Source organism: Mytilus edulis, chromosome 1 (genome assembly GCF_963676685.1).
Source record: "Mytilus edulis chromosome 1, xbMytEdul2.2, whole genome shotgun sequence".
Classification (NCBI taxonomy): Eukaryota; Metazoa; Mollusca; class Bivalvia; order Mytilida; family Mytilidae; genus Mytilus; species Mytilus edulis.
The window spans coordinates 43292134-43317437 of record NC_092344.1 but is presented as its reverse complement, the minus strand read 5'-3'; the positions used below and the strand labels follow the sequence as shown (position 1 = coordinate 43317437).

General features: G+C 30.5%; 1 protein-coding gene across 1 annotated transcript; it reads right to left on the bottom strand.

Annotated features, from left to right (window-relative positions):
- Positions 1–289: 289 nt before the first annotated feature.
- LOC139482994 (ubiquitin-conjugating enzyme E2 H) lies at positions 290–24815 on the bottom strand. The gene is made up of 7 exons (XM_071267025.1): positions 24536–24815; positions 21111–21187; positions 11589–11663; positions 7985–8024; positions 7289–7341; positions 6215–6343; positions 290–5674 (listed from the first exon to the last, which is right to left on the bottom strand). The coding sequence occupies exons 1-7, from the start codon at positions 24586–24588 to the stop codon at positions 5556–5558; spliced, it is 546 nt and encodes a 181-aa protein (XP_071123126.1). The 5' UTR covers positions 24589–24815; the 3' UTR covers positions 290–5555.
- Positions 24816–25304: the final 489 nt, after the last annotated feature.

Here is a 25304-nt window from a genome sequence, read left to right as displayed (position 1 = left end):
AAATATCATTGACTCAGCGTTAGTGGTTCATCTTAAAACTGTCCTAATCACAAACTAATACATGAAAACTTGGCAAAAGTTTCAGTCAATAGACCAAATGATCTCCATGATAATGAGATGTGCCAATGCTTATATAGCTGCATACCAAATATCATTGACCTGCTTGGTTCACCATGAACTTGACCTAAACACAAACTAATACATTGCTGAGGCTCCCACCCATCCTGGAAACAGTAAACCAATGTCTTGCTTTTTGACACTGACGAGGATAGGCAAAAATGACAAAAAACAGATTTTCATCTTTTTATTTCTTTTTCATATTTTTCTTCCATAGAATAAATATACATAATATCGATAAAGATATAAGACTAAAACCAATCACTCTACATTTCTATATTTCACAGACACCTGTATAATCTGATGGAAATGTTTATATTAGATATATACAAATCTTAAATAAAATATTGCTGGATCCATAATCTGATATCAATAAAATAATTTAAAAGACTAGGAACAAAGTTTATAAATTCAATAATCCATGTAGTTAACCAATTGCTGTAGGCCTGTTCGGTATTGGCCGACTGTGCAAGGGCTGTATAGCCAGTCAAGGTCGTTAAAAAAATCCATTTGTATATGAAAATAAGAAGATGTGGTATACTTGCTGATGAGACAACTTTTCACATGCTAGAAACAATAGGTTTGTGTGTGAAAGGTCGAAAAATAAACAGTTTTAAAGTGTGCACAATTGCTTAAGTAATGTAGGATCATCAAATATTTCATTTAAAATAGTCCCTATTTTATATTTTCCTAAAAAAATCATAAAGTTTCATTTATATTTATTCATGTCAAATAATTCAGAAAATTAACAAATTTCTGGTGATTTCTCGATCAGTATGCATTAATTCTGAATTAAAAGTATGCAAATCTGTGATTGTTAAAAAATCAATGTTAGTTTTGTACTTTTGTATTGAAATCAGAAAATGGTCCAGCAAGAATCACATAATTATCAATAATAGCAACAACATGACCTAATCACTATTGGTTACTCTCACCAAATGTATCATTGTAACAAAATCTTAACAATAGGCAACATGACATTAAAAACAAGACTTAACAAAAAATAAGGAATTCTCACCAATTTGAAACAAAACATTCAACATGGCAAAAACGAGTAGGAGGTATTTTTTAAGAATCAAATACAACTGGAAGCATATATTCATACTTCTATCATAAAAACACACAAAAAAGTATTATTGCTTTATACAGTATATATAAACTATTGTTGTATATGTTTATTAACTTTCACTGCAATTATCAATTTTGGAGGTGAAACAATCATTTTTTATACAAGTTCTCAACTGGTTTTCTGTTTCTACAGCTTTTCTTGTAAAACAGAAACCAGCATTGATAAATCAGACTTTCAAATTTATCAGATAGAAATACATTAATATATTTAAAAAACTTTGTCCATTGATTCTACAATGGAATAAGAGTAATTTAGAAAATTATTTTGATAAATGTTCTTATACATTGCTTTCCGTAATATTGATGAAAATAGCAATCACATTTAACCAAATGGCCACAACTAATATAATTTCATGGAGGGAATATTATTTTACAACAAATTAATAAAGTATTAAATCGTTAAGACTCTTAAGCCTAAATTAAGAAGTATTTTCTCCTAGAAACAAATGTACATTACACAAACTTCTACACAGTGACAGCAAACAAATGGTATGCAAGCACAAAAAGCAGAGATTCTACAGGGAAAAGTATGAAATTTCATATGACCAGAATTTTGTTCATTTCAATGATGTTAAGTGTATAAGTATGAATTTAATTTCGCTGATAAACATTTCTATAGTTTGATAAAAAAAATATTGTGATCTTGATAATTTATTCTACCAAGACAATGGAAAATAATTAAAAAGAAATGTGGGGTATACATTATTGATATAGCAATCTTAATTTATCTATGTTTATGTATTTAGACTTTCAAATCATACTGCTATCGATGGAAATAGCTGGGAATATCTTCAATGTTTGATATCAACATGATTTGATATATTCTACTAATTTGTTGACATAATAATTAAACACTGTTTCAAAATTCTCTAAATTAAATTTTTTTTTCAAAAAGCATGTTTTTTCGTAAATCACACCATCTTTCATGGTATGTGCATCTTAAACACTATGGTTTAAATTGCATGAAAAAAGTAATGCTTAGCCATAATGTTTCCCTATTTAGCAAAATATTATAAACTTAACATGATAGCATGAAAGGCATCTGCTAAAATAATTAGAAATGGAAAACAATTGGTATTTGAAATAAACTGATGATAAATTCTTATGGCTATAATGTACAATTATTTTAACCGTGCTCCTTTGAAAATTTTGATAAAAATAACATTTAACTTGTTAATAACACAGACCAACTTTACACTGTATCAAACAGACATTTTAAGTCCAAATAATTTGGTCTAAACGACCTTCAACTTGAAATAAATATGTCAATTCCAGGACTTACTCCTGCTTAGTTCTTTTTTTTACATGTAGTAAATAATGATAGTTTTTTTTTAATTTATCGTATTAGTAATTTAAAGTTTAATAAATTGAAATTCTTCGTCTGCTTTTTTTCCACAAAATTAAACAATGAATTTGATATTTGGGCAGTCCATATTTTTAACAAAATTCTTTAAAAATCTGATTAACTTTGAAAAAATTTCATAACTTTTCACTCTGAACCATACGGTCTATAACATGGTTTGTCACTGACTCTAATAAAAAAATAACAAAATACATTTTTTGTTAAGCTATCCAAAAACAACCACAGAATTATCCCAGTTTATTAAAAAAAAATACAGATATACTTGTATAACACATTAAAAATAAAAATTGGAAAAAAAAAACTACATGATAAATATGATTTCTTAATTCATGATAAAATGAACCAAAATAGCTCACATTAAGTCATTTATAATTTTTTTTTACTATAAAAAAACATTTACTTCAAAATAACAGTTATTCCTCATTCATCCATGACCAGCTTGAAATGTGCAAAGACTGTCCTAACTTTTTTATTAAAATTTTCAGAGAACTTTGTTTTAAGTGTAAATAATATTGCTTTCACTATAAATGTTATCTATACTGATTAGTACTTTTAGAAAATTTATGGAAGAAGTGATTTTTTATCTAAAGGTAATGCAATAAATTACAGACCGAAGAACCAACATGTGAAATAAGTATATAGTCCTATTCCAGAAGGATACTTTTGTAATTTGTTTATTTTAAACATTTCTATGGTCATATCTTTGTAAAAATCCATGCAAAAAAATATCAAAATTTATACTGTTTTATAACCAATGTGTATGAAATTTATTCAACATACACAACATATTTCTTTTATAATAACCAAAAATTAACCAATACAAAATGTCAAAGAACCTTATTTTCAGAATCTAAGGTCAAAGTACCTCAATTTCAGAATTTATTAAATATAAAAAAACTCAAGTTTATTTTCAGAATCTAATGTCAAAGAACCAAATTTTCAGAATATAACCATCTTGCTTTTATTGTGTATGGTTTCAAACCTTTCCTACAATAAAAGTTCTGGTAAAGTCTAAAAATATTTTATAACTTTCAATTCTATATAACTTAGTCAACCCATTTCACTATTTTTTTTTACTTAAAAATTGCTACAGCTATTAATAGCAAATAAAGACTGAGAATTTTAACAATTAGTCAGAACAGCCTTCTGTGAATTGATTTAATGAAAAAGAAACCTGGGAATCAATATTGTAACAAACCAAATTCACAATTCAAATGTTTTCATTTCTTCTACTTTAATCTCAAACTAGATATTTGTGCTGTAAAATCCTAACTCTGCCAAATTTGAGTGATTTAATCTGTTATATAAAGAAATCTGTTAGTGCATTATAAAATTTTATCAATTACTGTAATAATCTTTTCTAATAACTAACTAAAAAAAAAGAAGGAAAAACAGAAGTTTTTTTAAAATGATATCAAATTTTATCTAAAAATTTATCTTTAAGTATTGGTTCAAAATAAAAAAGGAATATTAGCTCTATCCAATACATCACTATGAAATGTTTATTTCATTCAATAGTTTCTCTTGTTGTCTTATGCATCAAAATTTAAACAAAAATCTACATAAAAATTCATTTCATTAAAACTAAAAGTAAAGTAGTAACTATAAATAAAACATTCAGTTTTAGATAAACTTTCTGTTTATATCAAATAAGAAAATATTTAAGTCTCAATTACTTTCTATTATTTTCAACACCATAATGTTTTATTTCAGTAATGAAAAACTTTATTTTGCAATTGAACATGTACAAATTCGAAAGACTAAAGATATCAAACTTTTTTAAGTTCTGGGGGACATTTTAAAGCACTATGTCAAAACATTTATCACAGCATATAATTTTATCAAATGAAGAAATTTAATACTATCCATCAAAGCGTACATAGGCCACACATAACATATAGTGTTTGAATGAACAAAATGTGTGGAAAACACAAAAATGACCCAGTTTATAATTTTTTGTCATGGGAATTTCCCAAAAGTGTGACCTGGATGAGGATGACCAAAGATAGCATAAGTTATCCATATGTTTTCCTACAACTTCGATGTCAAGCGGCACAAACTTGTAGCTAAGTGTGCTCAGAATTTGAAATTCACAGAAAGACGTTTAACGAAAGAAAAAAAAGAAACTGTTTACTAGATTGCAATAAGAGAACTCAATTTTCCAGATTTTTTTGTTAGATATGAACTAAAATATAAGAATATTAAAAGGAGTCAGAATCTTACATTTTGTTTTACAATTATACTTCATTCAAAAACACTTCCTGAAGGCCTGCATAACAATTTCCCAGGTTAACATGTTCTAAAAATAACACCAGATAACATCCCCTTGTTCATTATTAAAAATGATACGAGTGTCTTAAATTGATGGATTAAAACAATAGGGAATTTTTTAGTTAAGTTTCATCAGCCAAAAAAAAAAATGTGATTTTTTGCATTTACCGAAGTTTCGATTTTTTGAAAAGAGCTTACCTGTTCAGGACTTTTTATAAAGGTAAAAATTGTTAATAAATACCCTAGTGTCTCAAAAATTTGCTTTATTTCTCAAGTAAGAAGAATGGTGGTATTTATTATAAAAGAGAAATAAATATACTGTTAACCGTTCACAAAAACCTTAATTTTTCTTTAGTGAAAAGCAAAAAACGAAAAATTTCCTATAACAATATTGAAATGGAATGGGAAAAAATACTTGTAAGTGTACAAACAAATCTTAATTTGAAGAAGCCTGCTCCAATAAGATGTTTAAAAATATTATACACAAATTGTCATAATTACAGCTGATAATAATTTGTCCATCTATCAATAAAGTCACCATCTAAAACAACAACTAACAACATATTATATGAAGCAACAAGGGGTACAAGCAATAAACAGCATTTTCACTTTCACATGGTGTTAAATTTAGAACTGATGCAATATGGGATGATGAAATCTTATGACAAAGCTATGGTTACAGTTCCATGTCTTGAGCTTCATCTTCTGAGAAATCACTCATAGAACTTTCACTAGATGATGACTGGTGTTCATGTTCTCTTAATGCTTCTTCTGTTGCATATTTCTTTACATATTCTGAAAATAAAATATTATTGTTACTGTTAAAAAAATTACACCCTAAATGGCTTAATTAAAAAAAAATAGCCCACGTTGGAACTAAACAGAATGGACACCTTTATATTCTTTAAGATTAAAAGTGGAATATTTTGTAGAGGCAAATTTAGGGTAGGAATCATACGTCTACTCTAAGACTAGGCCAAAGAAAATAATAACAAAGATGAATATTCATACACATACACACATATAAAGTAACCACCCTTCTTGATCTTATATATTGTAAACCAACTTACTTTCGTGGATACTTTATTTTGTGTTTAGCCCTATTTAGTCTACTTCACAGCGATTTATTTTCATGATTTTCAAATATATTTGATGTAGTTAAATAGAAAATATCCAAGTTTTACTTATTCACAACAATTTATATTCGTGTTATTTATCTTCTCAGGAAAGTTGCGAAAATTAGTTGGTTTACAGTTATCAATATTTTATGGAGGTAAGCACTATTATATGTCAGTACCCAGACAAAGATAAAACAAACAATTGTTTTCTACAAACCTGCAACCTTCTTCTTGTATTCTTCTGGTTTATGTAAATACATTGAGGCAGCATCACCATTAAGTGGATCGGTAGGGTTAGGGTAAGTTAACAACTGTGGCAGAAAGGACTCAAAGATATTGGACAGATCTGAAAAGACAAATACAAATATAATAGTTAATAAAACCCGAGTACAAATGTATCTTCAATTTGAGTGATTTTTTTTTATATTTACATTTTTGACTTGGCCATAGATGTACTTTTAAATAACAAATACCTAACATATTAGGCTATTCATTTTTGCTTTAGAATAACATGACAATGATTTTTATTTTTTTGATGTAAAGTTTACTTCTTCTGAATTATCTGTAAGATAATGTTTGAAAATCATGAACATTCATAATGCCATTACACTTCTCCCCATTTTTTTTAAAAACCTAAAATTGAGAATGGATATGAGAAATGTGTCAAAGAGACAACAACCCAACCAAAAAAAACAAAACCAAAAACTAATTTCCAAATTGTACACAAGATACTAAAATTAAAATAATACAAGACTAACAAAGGCCAGAGGCTCCTGACTTGGGACAGGCGCAAAAATGTGGCGGGGTTAAACATGTTTGTGAGATCTCAACCCTCCCCCTATACCTCTAACCAATGTAGAAAAGTAAACCCATAACAATACGCACATTAAAATTCAGTTCAAGAGAAGTCCGAGTCTGATGTCAGAAGATGTAACCAATGAAAATAAACAAAATGACAATAATACATAAATAACAACAGACTACTAGCAGTTAACTGACATGCCAGCTCCAGACTTCAATTTAACTGACTGAAAGATTATGATTTCATAATATGAACATCAGGCACAAGCATACATATTCAGCAGACTTTTTAGTACTCAACAAGCAAGTCAACAGTCTTTGAAATTTTAAATAAATTTAAACCAAGACTTCACATAAAAAACATTCAACTTCTCCCTTTTCTGTGACTGTTTCTAGGACTGTGTCACATGGTGTCATGTTTGAGAACAGCCTTCAGTGTCATACTTAATGGAATAATAGTACAACATTTTCTTCATTTATCTTATCTTACCATATAGAGCTGTCCATGCTTGGTTTATAACATCTAAACATACAGAGCCAGATCTATAATATAAAATAAAGATCTAAAATGAAATGACACAACTATATCACATTTTTTCCAGTTTGAACTTTGAACCCACAACCCTGTTTTATTATAACTATGCATCTGGTCTTGTATGTAACACTAGTAATAGTAAACTTATGTCTCACTTTTAGGTCATTTTCATTGTATATAGTGAATGCACAAATTTAAATTTAAATGGCAATACTTTAAAATGCTAACAATACAAATCTTTCAAGGTCAAGAAACATGACTGAGGCCAGTAGGGTTGAGCTAGAAAATCATCTTGGAAATAACATGTGCCATTGATTATACAACTGCATACCACAGATCATTGACTAATAATAAATGGTTCCCCTTTGAACTATATCATCACAAAATTCAACAATTGAACTACATTTTGAGACCATTAATAGCTGTTTGGAGTGAGCCAAGACTTCTTGTTGAAGGCCTTACTTTTACCTATAATTGTTAACTTTTTAATACATTGTGACTTGGATGGAGAGTTGTCTCATTGGCACTCATACCAGACCTTCTTATTTATAAAGTATGCAAGATTCAAATTCAATAGAACATGACTGAGGTCAGAGGTGGGGAGCCAAATAATCTCCATGTAAAATGTGCCAGATTTTAAATTCTACTTACACTTCATCTATATTGGGATGAAATATCCTGTTCATAAAACCTGAAAAATATTAACTTTGATTAAAAATTGATTATTCAGGTCGAAGTTTCAGATAAAATTGAATATAAGAATAACTCAAAAAGAGATTTTTCACAAGTCTATATCTTTAAACAATATATAAAAGTATCATCATGCATGTAAAAAAAAATATTTGTCGGATCAGGCTGTTAATAATATTTTGATAAATCTCTAAGCAAAAATCTCCAAACAATGCCATTTCAGCATTTGTTTTTGAAATGCAAAAACTTCAGGCTTTGAACAAATGTGATATATATTTATAAGCCTTTGTGCTCCTAAGTAAAATTTCAGGTCTTGTAAATTAATGAAAACACATTCATAAATTTGGTGCATCTTAAAGCACCTTTTTTTATTTACCTTCAACAGGTCTACGTTTAAACCAAAATATTTTGATTTTTTTTATAAATAGTTAAAATTTGCTGTATGACTAAAAAAAATCACCAAATCTACCTTTAAAGTCAATTAAGGACTTAAGTTTCTTTGATTAAAGAAAAAAATATATAAATTTATCAACAGAGAATTTGATACATGTACATGTATACAGTCTAGATCCCACAGTGATATTTTTTTGGTGAAAATTTAGATACAAGCTGGTCAAATCAAATATGTCATAAAAAATATACCTTTAAGTGCTAAATTGAACACATTTGAATTTTTGTAAAAGAATTTGGAATATCTTCTTTACAAAAGTATCCACTTAATTTGTGTAACAATTCTTTGGAAATAATTCATTTTTATAAGTTTATAAATATTATAAACATTTCAATCTTTATGAATATGTATAGTCAGCCAAACATTTATTTATGTCTCCAATCTTAAAGTGCATAATTGTACATTATCACTTATGTAGGCATAAAATATGCACCAATAAAGCAATGATGTATATGTAAATGATGTCTATATTATATCATGATATATAAAACATACATATATTATCTGATAACAAACCTATAAAAAATGTATATGATGTCAAAATCAAATACATCGTTACATGTGAAGATTTTATAAATTCTAAAATCAGGAAGTTTTAACCTACAAACATATATATGTAACATGTAATATGTACAGCTTAAATGTCTATTTTTAGATGTTACTTAATAGGTTAAAAATATGTCTAACTAATAAGAATAAATTATGTAGGCTTCCTGTTGTTTACGTTTATTGTTTCAGGGTCAATTAAATCAAATAAATCATTTATAAAGAATAACATTTCTGAAAAGATGATAAAACTGGACAAAACTGGATTTGATCAAGAGGAGATGAATTTAAATCAAAATTCATAGTGTAACTCAGGCATACATAAATATATTTTTTTTCTAATTTACAGAGTAATTATTGCATGTATAACTTGGAGCAAGGTTTTTTCATCTTGATGAATACATGTATCATAACATGCATAATTACATTAATATATAACAAGTACATAACCAGATGCTCTGCAGGGCACAGCTTTATACGACCACAGAGGTTGAACCCTGAACAGTTGGGGCAAGTATGGACACAACATTCAAGCTGGATTTAGCTCTAAATTTGGATTGTGATTAGATAGTTGACACAGCATAGGTTTCTGACACAGAATGAATGTGGTCTAATGAACTTAAAATATTTTTTTGCCTTTGAGCAATTCACTATGCTGTTGAATATTAATCCTCTCAAAAAAATGTTTGAAGAAATTTTCTTTCTATTTATGAAATCTGAAATGAGAAAAATTTAACCCCCCCCCCATTTTTTTTCACATCCCCCTTTCCCTTTTTCCAAAACTGATCTCAATTCAAATTTCTAATGGAATTTGCAACAATAACTACTCATTTAAATACATCATAAAATATTAAAATGTAAAATAAAGTGCTTGTTATCACTAAATGGTAAAGATTGTTTTAATTTAGCAGTTGGTAGTAAAAGTGAATATACATTGTATATTGTATAAAACAATGATTTAAGTTGATTCAATGACTATTCTGGACAAAGAAAGATAACTCCAATTGAAATTGTGCAATTAGATATTTCTTGCTATTGTGCAATACTGTGCAATTGAAAATATTTGCTATTGCACAATACTGTGCAATTGAAGATTTCTTGCTATTAAGCAATACTATGCAATTGAAAATTTCTTGCTATTGCACAATACTGTGCAATTGAAGATTTCTTGCTATTGCTGAATACTGTGTAATTGAAAATTTCTTGCTATTGCGCAATACTTAATATAATAATTTTGGATCCTATTTTGAACCAACTTGAAAACTGGGCCCATAATCAAAAATCTAAGTACATCTTTAGATTCAGCATATAAAAAAAGCCCAAGAATTCAATTTTTGTTAAAATCAAACTTAGTTTAATTTTGGACCCTTTGGACTTTAATGTAGACCAATTTGAAAATGGGACCAAAAATTAAGAATCTACATACACAGTTAGATTTGGCATATCAAAGAACCCCAATTATTTAATTTTTGATGAAATCAAACAAAGTTTAATTTTGGACCCCGATTTGGACCAACTTGAAAACTGGGCCAATAATAAAAAATCTAAGTACAATTTTAGATTCAGCATCAAAGAACCCCAAGGATTTTAAATCAAACTAAGTTTAATTTTGGACCCTTTGGACCTTAATGTAGACCAATTTTAAAACGGGACCAAAAATTAAGAATCTACATACACAGTTAGATTCGGCATATCAAAGAACCCCAATTATTCAATTTTTGATGAAATCAAACAAAGTTCAATTTTGGACCCTTTGGGCCCCTTATTCCTAAACTGTTGGAACCTCAACTCCCAAAAACAATCCCAACCTTCCTTTTGTGGTCATAACCTTTGCGTTTAAATTTCATTGATTTCTATTTACTTATACTAAAGTCATTGTGCGAAAACCAAGAATAATGCTTATTTGGGACCTTTTTTGGACCTTAATTCCTAAACTGTTGGAATCAAAACTCCCAAAATCAATCCCAACCTTCCTTTTGTGGTCATAAACCTTGTGTAAAAATTTCATAGATTTCTATTTACTTAAACTAAAGTTATACATGTAGTGCGAAAACCAAGAAAATGCTTATTTGGCCCCTTATTCCTAAAATGTTCGAACCAAAACTCCCAAAATCAATCCCAACCTTCCTTTTGTGGTCATTAACCTTGTGTTAAAATTTCATTGATTTCTATTCACTTTTACTAAAGTTAGAGTGCGAAAACTAAAAGTATTCGGATGACGACGACGCAGACGCTGACGCCAACGTGATAGCAATATACGACCAAATTTTTTTGAATTTTTGCAGTCGTATAAAAAGAACTACATAAAATTCAAATCAATTTGACCACTAAATGTTAACACATTTTGGACTAAAGTCACTAAACTTGGGAATTTCAAGCAGGGAGCCCAGACAAGATATTTTATAATTAGTTTCTATACAATGTATGTTCAACTGAAATTTACCTGAAAGTTTAGGGGCCCTGCTCAAAATCTAGGAGCCATGGGCAACTGGGCTCCCTTTAAGTTTTGTTCCTGCTGAGTAACATTTGTATGAGTTATTATATAGTGTAGTATCATATCATGCTTACCAATAGAGGGAGACTTGAAAGGATATTTCTCTGGTAAATCTACTCTCACTTTCCACACTCCTCCGTCATATGGAGCTACAAATACACATAAATAATTTATTCAAATTTATCCTGCAGTTGGGTGTTCTACTATACAGATACAGTCCTACAGATATCGCTATGCTGTATCTGTATACTATACAGATATCGCTTTAAAGATCCGCCCACTGCCGGACTGAGTATTGTATAAACCTGCGTGACCTCAGAATGTGTGTTGCAATCGCATTCCAACGACATCTCAATTGCGAATTAACGATTACTTTAATACGTTCTGTTTGTTTTCAAACATTTCTTTAGAGCAATAAGAATCACACCAATTTTCTGATAACATACACACATGACCAGCAGTCTTTTCTACGATGACAACTATCGATTTTAAAACTTGAATGTGTATGATTGTGTAACAAAAACAACCATGTCAATTTCAGCATGCATGTTTAGTGAATGTGAAGTGTAGGACAACTGGTACACTCCTGTTTCAAATTGGACAATGTTTTGTTATTTGTTTTTACTGTTGAAATTAGTTTGTTATATTAAAATAGATAATTATTCACCTTGAGCGATGTATTAACTGAGCTCGAAACAGGTGTAATAGCTCGCTAAAAGCTCGCATACACCTTGTTTCCTAGCCTCGTACAAATACAGCTGATATTTAAAGACACAAAACAGTTATTGTCTATAAAACACTAATATTACATGTATATACATGTGTTTTGTCAGATATTCAATGCTAAACTTGTTTGTTAACAATTCTTGTTGTTCAGTGTTGAAGGCTGTACTTTGACCAACAATTGTTAACTTTTTATACATTGTGACTTAGAAAGACATGTACGTACAGTTGTCCATATTTGGCACTGATACTACATCTTATTTAATATATTTTTGATGTCTTTATACTTCAAAAAGTCTGTAACGCAATTTGATTAAAACAGATCATGTTTCATGGATAAGACAATGCTTCACTGAACTTTCTGTTCTGAAAAATATGTTAACCAATCAAATTTCTCCTTCTAAAATTTTGAAAGCATGTAAATTAAGACAAATCCTGAGATTCTCCCAAAAGTCTTCAATTTAAAAGTAGAACAGAACAGAACAGTGAAATATTAAGGTCCTTGTGCACAAGCAATTTGAAACATGATATGTTTTGTAATCAGATTATTTGAATTAGCTATATATATATAGAGTATAATCTTAATATACATCTTAATATTCTAATAAACTTTAATTTGATCATGTTGAAACATTCTTTTCTTGGAATGTCAGTTAACAATTGTATTTAATCTTTAAATATATCTTCAATATATTATTAAATAAACTAAGTTTGTTTTAATTTTTTCATGGATTATCTATAGCTACCAATCAATCATTCTGCACATTTATATTGACACATTAATTAACCAAGCCCATCTGTGTATTTTTTAGTTAAAATGATACAGATCATTATATTAATAACATCAATATTAAAATCTGTTTTTCTGTTAATCAATAGGCATGTTGACTGTTTGATGAATTCAACTATGTTAAACTATCTATTTAGCATGTTAAGATGTTGGGTTTTTTTTTATTGTTGACAAAACTTAATCCAAATTTAGAGTTTTAATTTACGTTTCAACTATTTGTAAATAGAATTAAACAAACAAATAAATATATTTCAGAAAAAAACGAAGACTTACAATTTTAAACACTTAATAAGGTATAACCTTCAGATCTGAAATAATGTATTTTTCACAAAGGTGCTGAAATTTAAAGAAATTTTTGGAAAAGAGACAAAAGATCATTATTCGATTCGTATAATTATCATTAATCTTTTTTTAATATAATCCCGAAACCAAAATAAACTCATCTATTCACTTTCCCAAATTTGTATATGTTGATATATATATGTGGTTGGTAATATACTGGTAAAACATTTTACCTTTTCAAAACTACTTTTATAAGATCCATGTAAGAAGAAAATTTAAACAAATGCAACCAAATTCATATGCCAATTAAGTACTGAGGTAGAAATTTCATTTATTATTAATACAGTGTTTGTAAGGCAATTTTCACATTATATGTATGTGGGTAATCCAAGGGTCCGGAAACGGTCATATATGCCAGACATGACCGATTCGGACACTCAAAAGTCCTAAATCATTTATTGGGATTTAGGTCAAATTTTATTTTTCAACAGAAATAATTTCGGTCATTTCGTTGAGATTGAGTTTCAAATCGCCATTTTAAACATATTTTTGTTTTGTTATCGATTTTATGTAATTAAACTGCCACTCCAGTAAAGTGTTATAATCCTGAGGGTCCTCCTAATAACTATATTAATGCCTCGGGGAGCTATTGGCTAATGATCGCTAATCTCTTTACCTGTGTTTTCAGTTCACACCTGGCTATTTTAATCACAAGCTCCGAACTAATATTATGTTCCAGACCATATGAGTATTTGGACCGTACGCGTACGGTCCAGCTGAGCAGACATGTTTTGGGATCATATGGGTTAAATTTAAACAAACATTTATCAAAATCTTTATTTTTAGTTTAATAAGTCCAATCTACCCAGAATCACATGAGTGAACAATCGATCACGTGACACAAATCAGAACGAGGTTGATCCTTTCATAAGCAAATTGGAACTTATTTTGTGAGGAAAAATTATTCGAATTATGGATTTTATTCTATGATCTGTCAGGAAATTGTATTTTATATTGGATTTATGTGATTATAGTAAAACAGATATCGTAAAAATACGTTTGAAAATTATAAAGTAAAGATTATATCTCAGTTTTCGATTTCGAAAACCGAGGGCACGTGTTTCCCAGAATGGCGGAGGAATTTACGATAGAACCTATCCAAGTGGAAGATTGCAATATATTTGAAAATCAAACAGTTATTGTGAATGATGATGGTTCTCTTCAAATCATTGGAGCTCCATCAGATAATGTGGGGAAAAATAGTGCTACTTCTATGTTTTCTGGAAAAATTAAAAAAGGAGGGGCTACGAGTACGAGTACCGCTACATCTGACCAAACAAATAGGCCAGATTTAATTGGAATGTACCAGGAGCAGATGATCAATAATCAGAAACTGATTTTGGAACAACAGAGAGCAATAAACGCTCTGACTAAATCTGTCTCAGAGATAAAAAATGCGTGTATTCAAAACAAACGCGCACCGGTTACAGCTTCCAGTACGCATGCGCGTAGCAAGGTCAACAGGTCACCAAGTAGTGTAAACACAGCTGATAGTTTTTACGACAGCATATCGGAAGAAGAATCCGAAGGAGATTTTGAATCGTCAAATGAAGATGAGGAAGGTGAACCAAAGAGTAAACAGAGAAAAGTGGAAATTGCACCGACTAAGTTTGAGAAGATTAAAAGAGTAGAAAGTGTTCTTTCCAAAAAGCCTAAATTGGGGCCTTCCGTACACGAGGAAATAGCGAAAATCGTAAACCAAGGATCCGAGTCTACGGTAGACCATAGGAGCAAAGAGGTACAAGAGCTATTAGAAAAATACGTTAGACCCGAGAATTGTGATTATTTGGAAGTGCCTAAGGTCAATAAAGTTTTATGGACTTCGAAAGAGACTGACAAACGTTTAAAAGACTCTGATCGGAATTTTCAGAGAACTCAAGGTTATTTAGTGAATGGGATGATTCCTCTGGTTTTGTTGATGGACAAAAGTTTGAAAAGCTCAACAGAGGAATCTGAAGAAAATTTCGAATTGGCACTTGATTCTTTGAATATGTTACTGTATGCACACAGAGACATGTCTAGTCAGCGGAAAAGATTACTGACTCCAGCACTTGACAAAAAGTACTATGTTCTTTCCAATGAAGGGGAAAAGATTTCTTCAAAGTATCTGTTTGGGGAACAGGAGGACCTCGAAAAGAGAATGAAAGAAATTGACGACAGTGTTAAACTGGGGAAAAAGATTGGTTATACTAAAGGTTTTGGAAAAGATAAAACAAGAGAGCCTGAGAAATCAAACAGAGACAACAATAAGAGCAATGGGTTTAACAGTGGTTATAGCAGTGGTTTTAAAAGTTCTTTTTTAGCCAAACGGGCCCAGATCAACCGAGAGGGAAAGAAAAACAAGAAAGGCAAGGGAAATCTGGGCCACAAGAAACACTAGTCACAAAAGATAATGTAAGTACTTTTATGGTTAATGAATTACATCATCTTAAAAATTTACCTGCCAATTTTGTAGCAGGAAAAATTTCAAACTGTTTACCAGTATGGAAAAACATTACAAGTGACATTAACCTCTTGAGCATTGTGTCTCAAGGTTATCACTTAGAATTTGAGACTGAACCTTGTAATAAATGTTCACGTAAAGAAATAAAATTTAATGACACTGAGCAACTCATTATTGATGACCTGCTATCAAATTTGTTGAATAAAAGTGTCATTGAATTTACTAACCATCAGTTTGGGGAAGTTGTATCTCACATTTTTATAAGACCTAAACCTGATGGATCTCATAGACTTATTCTCAATTTAAGTAATTTAAATGAACATTTGGAGTATAAACATTTTAAAATGGAAACTTTCAAGTCAGCTGTAGAATTAGTAAAACAAAACTGCCTCTTTTCTAGACTGGACATTAAAGATGCTTTTTATAGTCTAAAAATTAGTCTTGAGGACAGGAAATATTTAAGATTTAAATGGAAAGAAAACTTTTTTCAGTTTACTGCTATGCCTAACGGTTTATCGTCCGCTCCTAGAGTGTTCACAAAACTACTAAAACCAGTGCTCTCCTCTTTGAGGAAAGAAGGATATGTAAATTGTGCATATATAGATGATATTTTACTCATCAGTGACTCACATGAAGAATGCAGTAATAATGTAAAAAGCTCTTTGATGTTATTTGATAGCTTAGGATTTACTATACACGATAAGAAATCAGTTGTTACACCAACTACAAAAATTGAGTTTTTAGGGTTTGAAATAGACTCAGTTAATATGACTGTTAGACTAACTGCTAAGAAAGTGGCGAACATTGTAAATTTAAGTGTTGACTTGTTGGGAAAAGTATTTATTACTGTGCGTGAGTTTGCTAAGCTAATTGGGAAATTAGTTGCAGCTGAACATGGTGTTTTATATGCACCTTTGTTTTACAAAACCTTAGAAATACAAAAAGACTTTGAGTTAAAAATAAATAAAGGAAATTTTGAAAGCAAAATGAAGCTTTCAAAGGAATCTAGAGACTGTATAAATTGGTGGATTCTCAATTTACCATATAGTTTCAAACCTATTGTATTCAAATCGCCAGACAGAAAAATTGAGTCGGATAGTAGTATGATAGGATATGGTGCACATGATGTTACAAATAATTTGGATATGTCAGGTATTTGGTCGAAAGAGGAGAGACAAAAACATATAAATTATCTTGAGCTAAAGGCAGCCTTTTTGGCCTTAAGACAATTTTGTGAAAATTCACACGGAGAACATGTCCAATTATTTCTGGATAACACTACAGCTATAAAATATTTGAATAAAATGGGCGGAAGAAAAACATCACTTAATAGACTAGCTAAACAAATTTGGTTATGGTGTATGCATAGGAAAATTTGGTTAAGTGTTTTCTTCATAAAAGGAAAGTTAAACATTAAAGCAGATGCACTTAACAGGCAAAAGCTTAATGCTGATATGGAATGGATGATAGTAGACAATATATTTGCTCAAATCATGGACAAGTTTGGACCTTGTGACATTGACCTTTTTGCCTCAAAATATAATTACAGGTTAGATAAGTATGTTTCATTTGGACCAGATGTTAAGGCTTTTGCAGTTAATGCTTTCTCTTTGAACTGGAGTGATTATTACGCATATATTTTTCCACCTTTCAGTGTATTGAGTGCTGTATTACAGAAAATTTGTCTAGAAAGAGCAACAGCAGTGGTGATAGCTCCGTTATTTTCGACACAACCTTGGTTTCCTGTGATGCTGAAATTAGTATGCAAACAACCCTACATTCTACCAAAAGTTCAAAATATCTTACAAAATCCAAAAACAAGTCAAAATCATCAGTTAAAAAATATGAGACTGGGAGTTTTCATGGTCTCAGGGAAAAATTGTGTGAAAGAGGCCTTTCAAAAGACGCTGCCAATATCATCATTGGATCATGGAGAGAAAGTACACAAAAACAATATGGGTCATATATCCAAAAGTGGATGTTTTTTTGTAACGAAGAAAAGATTAATCAATTTAATCCATCTATAAACAATGTTCTAAAGTTTCTTTTCAATTTATTTGAAAATGGATTGGGTTACAGTGCTTTAAATACTGCTAAATCTGCTGTGTCAAGTTTTGTGTATTTGATAACTAATGTTCAAATTGGAAAACATGTCCAAGTAAAACAGTTTATGAAGGGAATTTTTAACAAAAGACCTTCTCTTCCAAAATATAATGTCACTTGGAACATTGAAATTGTTTTAAAGTTCTTAAAAAGTTTGAAACCAGTGAAAGATATTTCATTAAAGAAGTTAACATTAAAATTGGTAATGTTGTTGGCTTTGACAACAGGACAAAGAATCCAAAGTTTGTTTCTTATTGACATTCGGAACCTTGAATTAGGAGAAACATATGTAAAAATTAGATATGGAGATTTGCTCAAACAAACAAGACCAGGATATCAGTTGTCAGAATTGTTTATTGAGGCATATAAACCAGATTATAGAATATGTGTTGTGTATACCTTAAATGAATATTTAGAAAGAACAGCAGCACTTAGAAATGATGTAACACAATTATTTGTAAGTCATCAAAAACCGCACAAAGCTGTCAAAAAGTGTACTATAGCTAGCTGGATTAAAAAAGTTCTTGTTTTAGCAGGCATCGATATGACTATTTTCTCGCCTCATAGCACAAGAGGAGCTTGTACTTCTTACGTGAGTGGTAAGATACCTATAGATACTATTCTAAGAACAGCAGGATGGAGAAAAGATAGTGTTTTTAGAAAACATTACAAACGACCCACTACTAATGACAGTACATTTAGTAATGAAGTCTTAAATTCAAATGGAAAATAAATGTTGTAAATATCATGTGTATATAAAGGATATATATTTTACAAATACTATTGGAAAGATACAGTTGTACATATATATCAAAACGGTGGAAATTCAAAAATTTTACCATGCTTTACACCTTGTGAATTGGAGTTCAATTTGTTATAACAGAATATGATAAAAGTACAGAAAACTGAACTCTAAAGACTCATGTGATTCTGGGTAGATTGGACTTATTAAATTAACAAATTAAACAAAACTTACCTAAGTTGAAGTTTGATGTTAATTTGGTAAGGTCCAATCTCCCAGAATAACATGCCCGCCCGTGATTGTGTTTATGCCCTCCCAGTGGATGTGAATTTCAGTTTCCTGACTTTTCCTCTGAAGTCTGATTTGTGTCACGTGATCGATTGTTCACTCATGTTATTCTGGGAGATTGGACCTTACCAAATTAACATCAAACTTCAACTTAGGTAAGTTTTGTTTAATTTGTTAATTATACAAATTGTTATTATTACCAAAAAGATGAATAAAGTGAATAAGCGAACAATTGACATCAAAACTTGTTTAATTGTATATCTGAATCCTATTTTGTTACTCTGGACCAAGGTGACACTTGCTACAAATATACCACAAAGAACGTCATATTTTCTTTTACATTAACATGATTTGTTCATGCATGTTCCTTTGTCTTTTTTTGTAAAGTTCCTAAATATTCTATAGCAATTGTCTCCCCACTTTATGTTTACTTCCGATAACTTCAATTTCAATGAGCATAATGGGCTGCATGCAGTTAACGAATTACTGACATGCTAAATACAGGAGATTAACAGATTAAATAAGCGTGATTATTTTAAATAGTTAAAATAATAAGTTTTTATTTCCATTACTATTGAACTTTTTATATTAATTTGAGACATAAGTTCTGTTGATCTGTTATATACATTTGTATCTAATAAACTTGACTAACTTCTTAATATTAATCAAACCGTACGCGTACGGTCCGACCGTATGCGTATTTTGAAAAAGTACGCATACGGTCCAGACCGTACGCGTACGGTCCAAATACTCATACGGTCTGGAACAATTATAAAGAAATTAAAATTCTATACCAACTGTCTTCATTATTTAATTACTTTTCAGCTAAGACAATTGTCAATAATGATTTAAAATTAAATTAAAACTTGATTTAATTTACGGATTTTTTTCACTACTAACACGTGCTTTGTTTACTATGATACGCATGCCTGAAATTCTCTTCCGCAGATTTGACACTAAATCGTAAATTTAAAATGATTTCTTGCAAGTGCAACTATTTTCATTAATATTCTTACACTATTAAAGGTAAATATTAAAAAAACGATGTTTTCCTGTGAATTTGATAAACAAAACTAATCCCGGAAATAAGTCCGGAATTGTTCGTTTTAGTATTGTCGTATTACATCCGGTTTGAATTTCGACTTCAGAATCGAAAGAAACGTAAGCGATGACTGAGAAAATTACGATTTTGAGTCATTAAAATCATTTTATACTTAAACTGTTGCCTTGCCTTAATTGCTTTTGATCGATTTTAGGAAAATGGTAGGATAAATCATGAAGTAAACGCGATGCAACAGTGAAACAAGTTCGTTGATGCTACGAGTATGAGCATACTCGTGCAGTAATGAGATTTTGACAATCTGTTTTTGAAAAGGGGCACCAACTTTTATGTTATATGAAAATGACCGAAATTAGGTGAAAAAATTTCCGGATCCTTGGGGTAATCCCTTAATAAGGGTGTGACTGCTCAGAGAAAATTGAAGAAAGTTACATGTAAAAAAAGAAATCCTAAATTAAAATTTAAAACAACACTCAACAGTATATGAGTCTAGGAAATCATATACAAACTATCCAATTTCAATACAATTAACAGTGGAGACAAAAAAAAATCGCACCAGCTGTTGCAAAATTCCAAAGGCTATAAATACATCATTCATTCAAAAATTGGTCATCCATAAAGTTTGGAATCTTACAAACTTACCATTAGAGCAAATTTCTTAATACATCTTGTATAGTAAAACTTTGGTTGGCCTGCTTGCTTTGTTTATATAAGTGTTTACTCAAACTTTGTAATTAAGATTGATGTCTTCAAACAATATACATTGTATACAGCCATAATATAGTTAAACCTTTATACATTATATTTAAATTTGATTGAAAGTTATCCCAATTACAGCTGTACAATATACAAACAAATCAAGCAATCAAACCAAAGTGTTGCTTTACATGCATTAGGACATTAGCTCTAACTGGATGAGCATCACATTATAAAAAGAACTCCCATTATTGTATCTGATACATATGTCATGTATGTATGCTGCTTTAAATTCTCTAATGAAAGTGTGTCAAAATCTTACCTCATTTAACCTCATGTCAAATAAATGCTGACTCAGCTGATAATGACATTGACTAAAAATATATATTGAGCTTCATTTTATACTCACTACCACTAGGTCCATAGAACTTGACAATGAACTCGTTCAATCCTCCTAGTATCGTTACCTCATGCTTGCTTTCAATACTGATGGTGTTAAGGAAAATTACCATAATGCAATACAGTTTAAATTATCAGTAAGTAAAAAATAATTTCATACATTGTATCCAATTATAGAGAGCTAGGTCAAAATTTTATTTATATTAATGTATTGACTTAACAAATCAAGTTGTTTCAAGAACATAACACACAGCACAAGTTTAATAAAGGGAAGTAACGAGATAGCAATAGTTTTGGACATGACACTCACTCACAGCAGCTTAAAATCTTTTTAAAAAGAGAAAAAACACATGAAGACATGAACATTTCAGTATATTCTACTGTCTAATGACAGGGTCATATTCAACCATTTTAAAAAGGGGGTCCCCAAAACTCCAAATATGGGTGTTTCCAAGCCAGAATAAAAATGGGGTGGGGGTTCCAACCATATCCACTTTTAAATCATTCAACCCTTGGGACCCCCCCCCCCCCTTTCTGGAATTCATCACTGATTTATCAAATTCTTTATAGTGATAAAAAATCCCCTGATCATTGTTTGATTATGTTTCATTGATCATCCACGATGAAAAACACAAGTTAAAGTCTCAAAGGACTGCATAAAATTCAATCTAATTGGGTTAATGCATACTTTGTTGTTCTAACTGGTGTATTACAAAAATTTGTTTAATAAAAAGATAATATCACTTTATCCTCCCAAAAAAAAGTTTTCCCACAGGCCTATTACAATCATGGTAATGTGGTGCTGTATTTTAAAATGTGCTGCAAAAACAAAAGCTTTTTTAGAAATTGTTATGGATGTGATATTATATAGTTAATTAAAAAAAAATCAATATCCAAATATTCTTGTTTACAACTTAGACCTTATATGAAATTTCAAGTGAGGATACTGTTATATTACTTTACCTATACAGCATTCTCCAGAAATCTCCCCAATTTATTTAAATAACATGATGGAATTTCAAAAAGGACTATTTTCTAAAATTAACCAACACTTTTATAATACATTCTATTTTTCAAATTAAATTATATATATATATTACATCAGTAGCTGATCCAGAAATTTTCATAAGTGGGGCCCACTGACTGCCTGAGAGGGGGCCCGCTCCTGTCATGCTTCAGTGATTCCCTATATAATCAACCAAATTTTTCCCACAAAAGGGTGGTAGGCCCAGGTCCATTGAAAAACCCTCTCACTCCACTTCTGTATATACATGTAGCGCTGCACCATGTTACTATTTGCCACTGAACATTAAACAGCCACCCATCTGTCCTTTGAGAATGAAGGAACAATTTGCCACTAGAAGGGTTAACAACGGTTTCTTCAATACAGTTTGTACATTTACATTAATGATATAACATGTGGAAAGTGTACGTGGGAAGGTTTTTTTAATTTTTCAAGCCATTTTTTTCTTTAAAATTTATTCACAATATTCTCTATTCTTTATTTTGAGCCCTTTTCTTCTGTATTTTTTTATTATTTAGTAATGGAAGATCAAAAGTGCAGTCTACTCTGGATGTACTAAATCACGACACAAAATATATCAAAAATACACAATGAGGCCTTCACAACAGAGCAAAAGCTCACATCTCATTGGCCATTCACTGCTATTTCACAATGACCTCTTGCACCAGAGTTGTGTAAAATTCATTGTTCAAAGTTGTGAATGTGTATTGAAGAACATAGATGTCCAGTTTTATCAAAATATATCTGACATTTACATACAATAAGCAAAGAAACATTTAGAACCGAGTGATTTGGAATACAGATTTCCATAACAATTAACCTTTTTTATTTGAAGCAGTGTACAAAGCTATGTCTTCCTATACTGTTCATGGTGCTTGGGTAGGAAATCAACTTCAAAATTAAGCTGTCAAGACATCTGAGTGTGACTAAGTCACTTTCTTAACAGTCTGAGTCTTTTTAGTACTTTGAGCTTTTGTTCAGTTATAACTGCAACTATGTTTATTTCCAATTGTTCAAATCTATCCCTCATTACTTTTTCCAACCTGTGTTCCATTCATCCGAACAGCTTACAGGTTCACAAGAGGACAAACCTAGAGCATCCCACTGGAAAACCGTCTTGCTAGTTAATTACAGGTCATCCCTAATGACATGCTCATACCTCATGGCCCAATCTAGTTAACTGCCAGTATTCAGTTTCACAAAAAATAGAACAACTAAAATTGATCTTAAGTCATGAACAATTCAGTATGTGTATGATCAACTTTGGTCAAGACTTTTTATGAAACTGATCACAGGTCCTTGCAAACTATTGCATATATGTCCATAGTACATGCTTGTTGTTCTATTACTGTATTGCAAAAAGACATGTACATCATCGTCATGATTGAATGGTGTACCAGCATGATCAAACCCTCCATCTCAGAATCTAAAGACAGTGCTTTGACTGACTGAGTCTAAGAAAATCTTCCCTATTTCAACCAGTTAGACTCCATTTATATATCCAATCATACAACAAATTCCTTTACAGTATTACTTTGAGTAAAAAGGGGGAGGGTTCAGTTTAAAAAAAAAAGTTTAATCCAGTATGATATGTTCATTCATCATGTGTTTTCCAAAGTCAGATATCAGTGGCAGATCCAGAACTTTTTAAAAGGGGAGCTCCAGTCATGCTTCAGTGATTCCCTATATAACCAACCAAGATTTTCTCACAAAAAGGGGGGGGGTGGGATTGTGGTGTTGATGGCAGATACTAAGGATAATGCCGCCCAGTATAAACATGTTAGATTCATTTTGGTGCATGCACCACTGAAACTGCACGTCATGCATCTATTTTAAATACATGAAAACAAAAAATTAAATTATGTTTATAAAATGTAATCTTAGCCATAAAATTATTAAGCTCCTTTTCTTTTATCAAAGATCTTATCTCATAAGTGGACTACAATTTAAAAGACAGACTTGTAATGGCAAATTTATGTTTTCTTTGTCTATTTTGAGTATACTTAAACAAATAATACTTGTTATAACACATTGAGTTTTTAATATCTTTGATAACAAAAATTGAAGAACTTTGAGAGTCACACACCCAGCACTTGTAAACAATATTTGTTTACCTACCTGGTTTACATAAAAATACATTTTGTGTAAACGTGTGTACAATGCATGCCAAGGCAGGTTATTGAATTCTTTGTAGCATATTGTGCCTTATAAATCTACTAAAAAAATAAAACTGATTCTTTTATTTTGAGAAAAGATTGATTAACAGTTCGCAAAATTGATATGACTATAAAAGGTAAGTGATGAAATGTCCTCAACGAAACCAAACCCTGGCCAGTTGTTGGCGACTTCATACAGCGGAAATATCTTGAAAAATATACACATCGACCGAAACAATGAATATCTAAGGATACAGCTTCACAACATCAGTATCCATTCTTCTCTTTCCTGGGCTTGGTGAAGACATTTCGTTCAATATAACTTATTTTCAGGAAAGTTTTATTCGTCTGCAATCTGTCCTCAAAACAAAAACAACAATGATGGCGGATGTGGAAATCTATGCATGACGATAGGTCACATGGTCATCTTAACTCCGCCCGTATTAGATAGTTATTTTTGTTATTCACACTTCATATCAATTACTGTATCTATCAATTTACTTAAATCATAAAATTGTATTGTAAAAATTGCTGTAAAGAACTTCGATTGTCTTTATTTCTTCAGGAACCGTGAAATCCCAAAGGTCATAGGTCATTATTTTGTTTGACATTTATCACGTGACAATATTACCACGAGGTTATGGCGATCAGCTGTTCGATGTAAACAAACAATGTGTATTATTTTTCGATCGATAATTTATTTTATAAACATATAAATACATGGCTGATAGAACACAAAACTTATGAAAACTATCGATTATATATTCATTTAAAATAAAATTCAATGGTCATAGAACTAAAACGGGACTGAAAAGATTATATATAAGCCGTTTCTTAAACTATTACATCAAAGCAGATACATATTATATGGGACTTATATGTCCACACCAGTTCAGCTTTTTAATTTTTCATATTCGCAACAATAATTTATTTTATATTTAAGTAGATAAAGATTCAAAGATACCATACATGTCTCTGATTGATTTTATAATTTTATTTTCCAATTTCACTCTTAAAATACTTA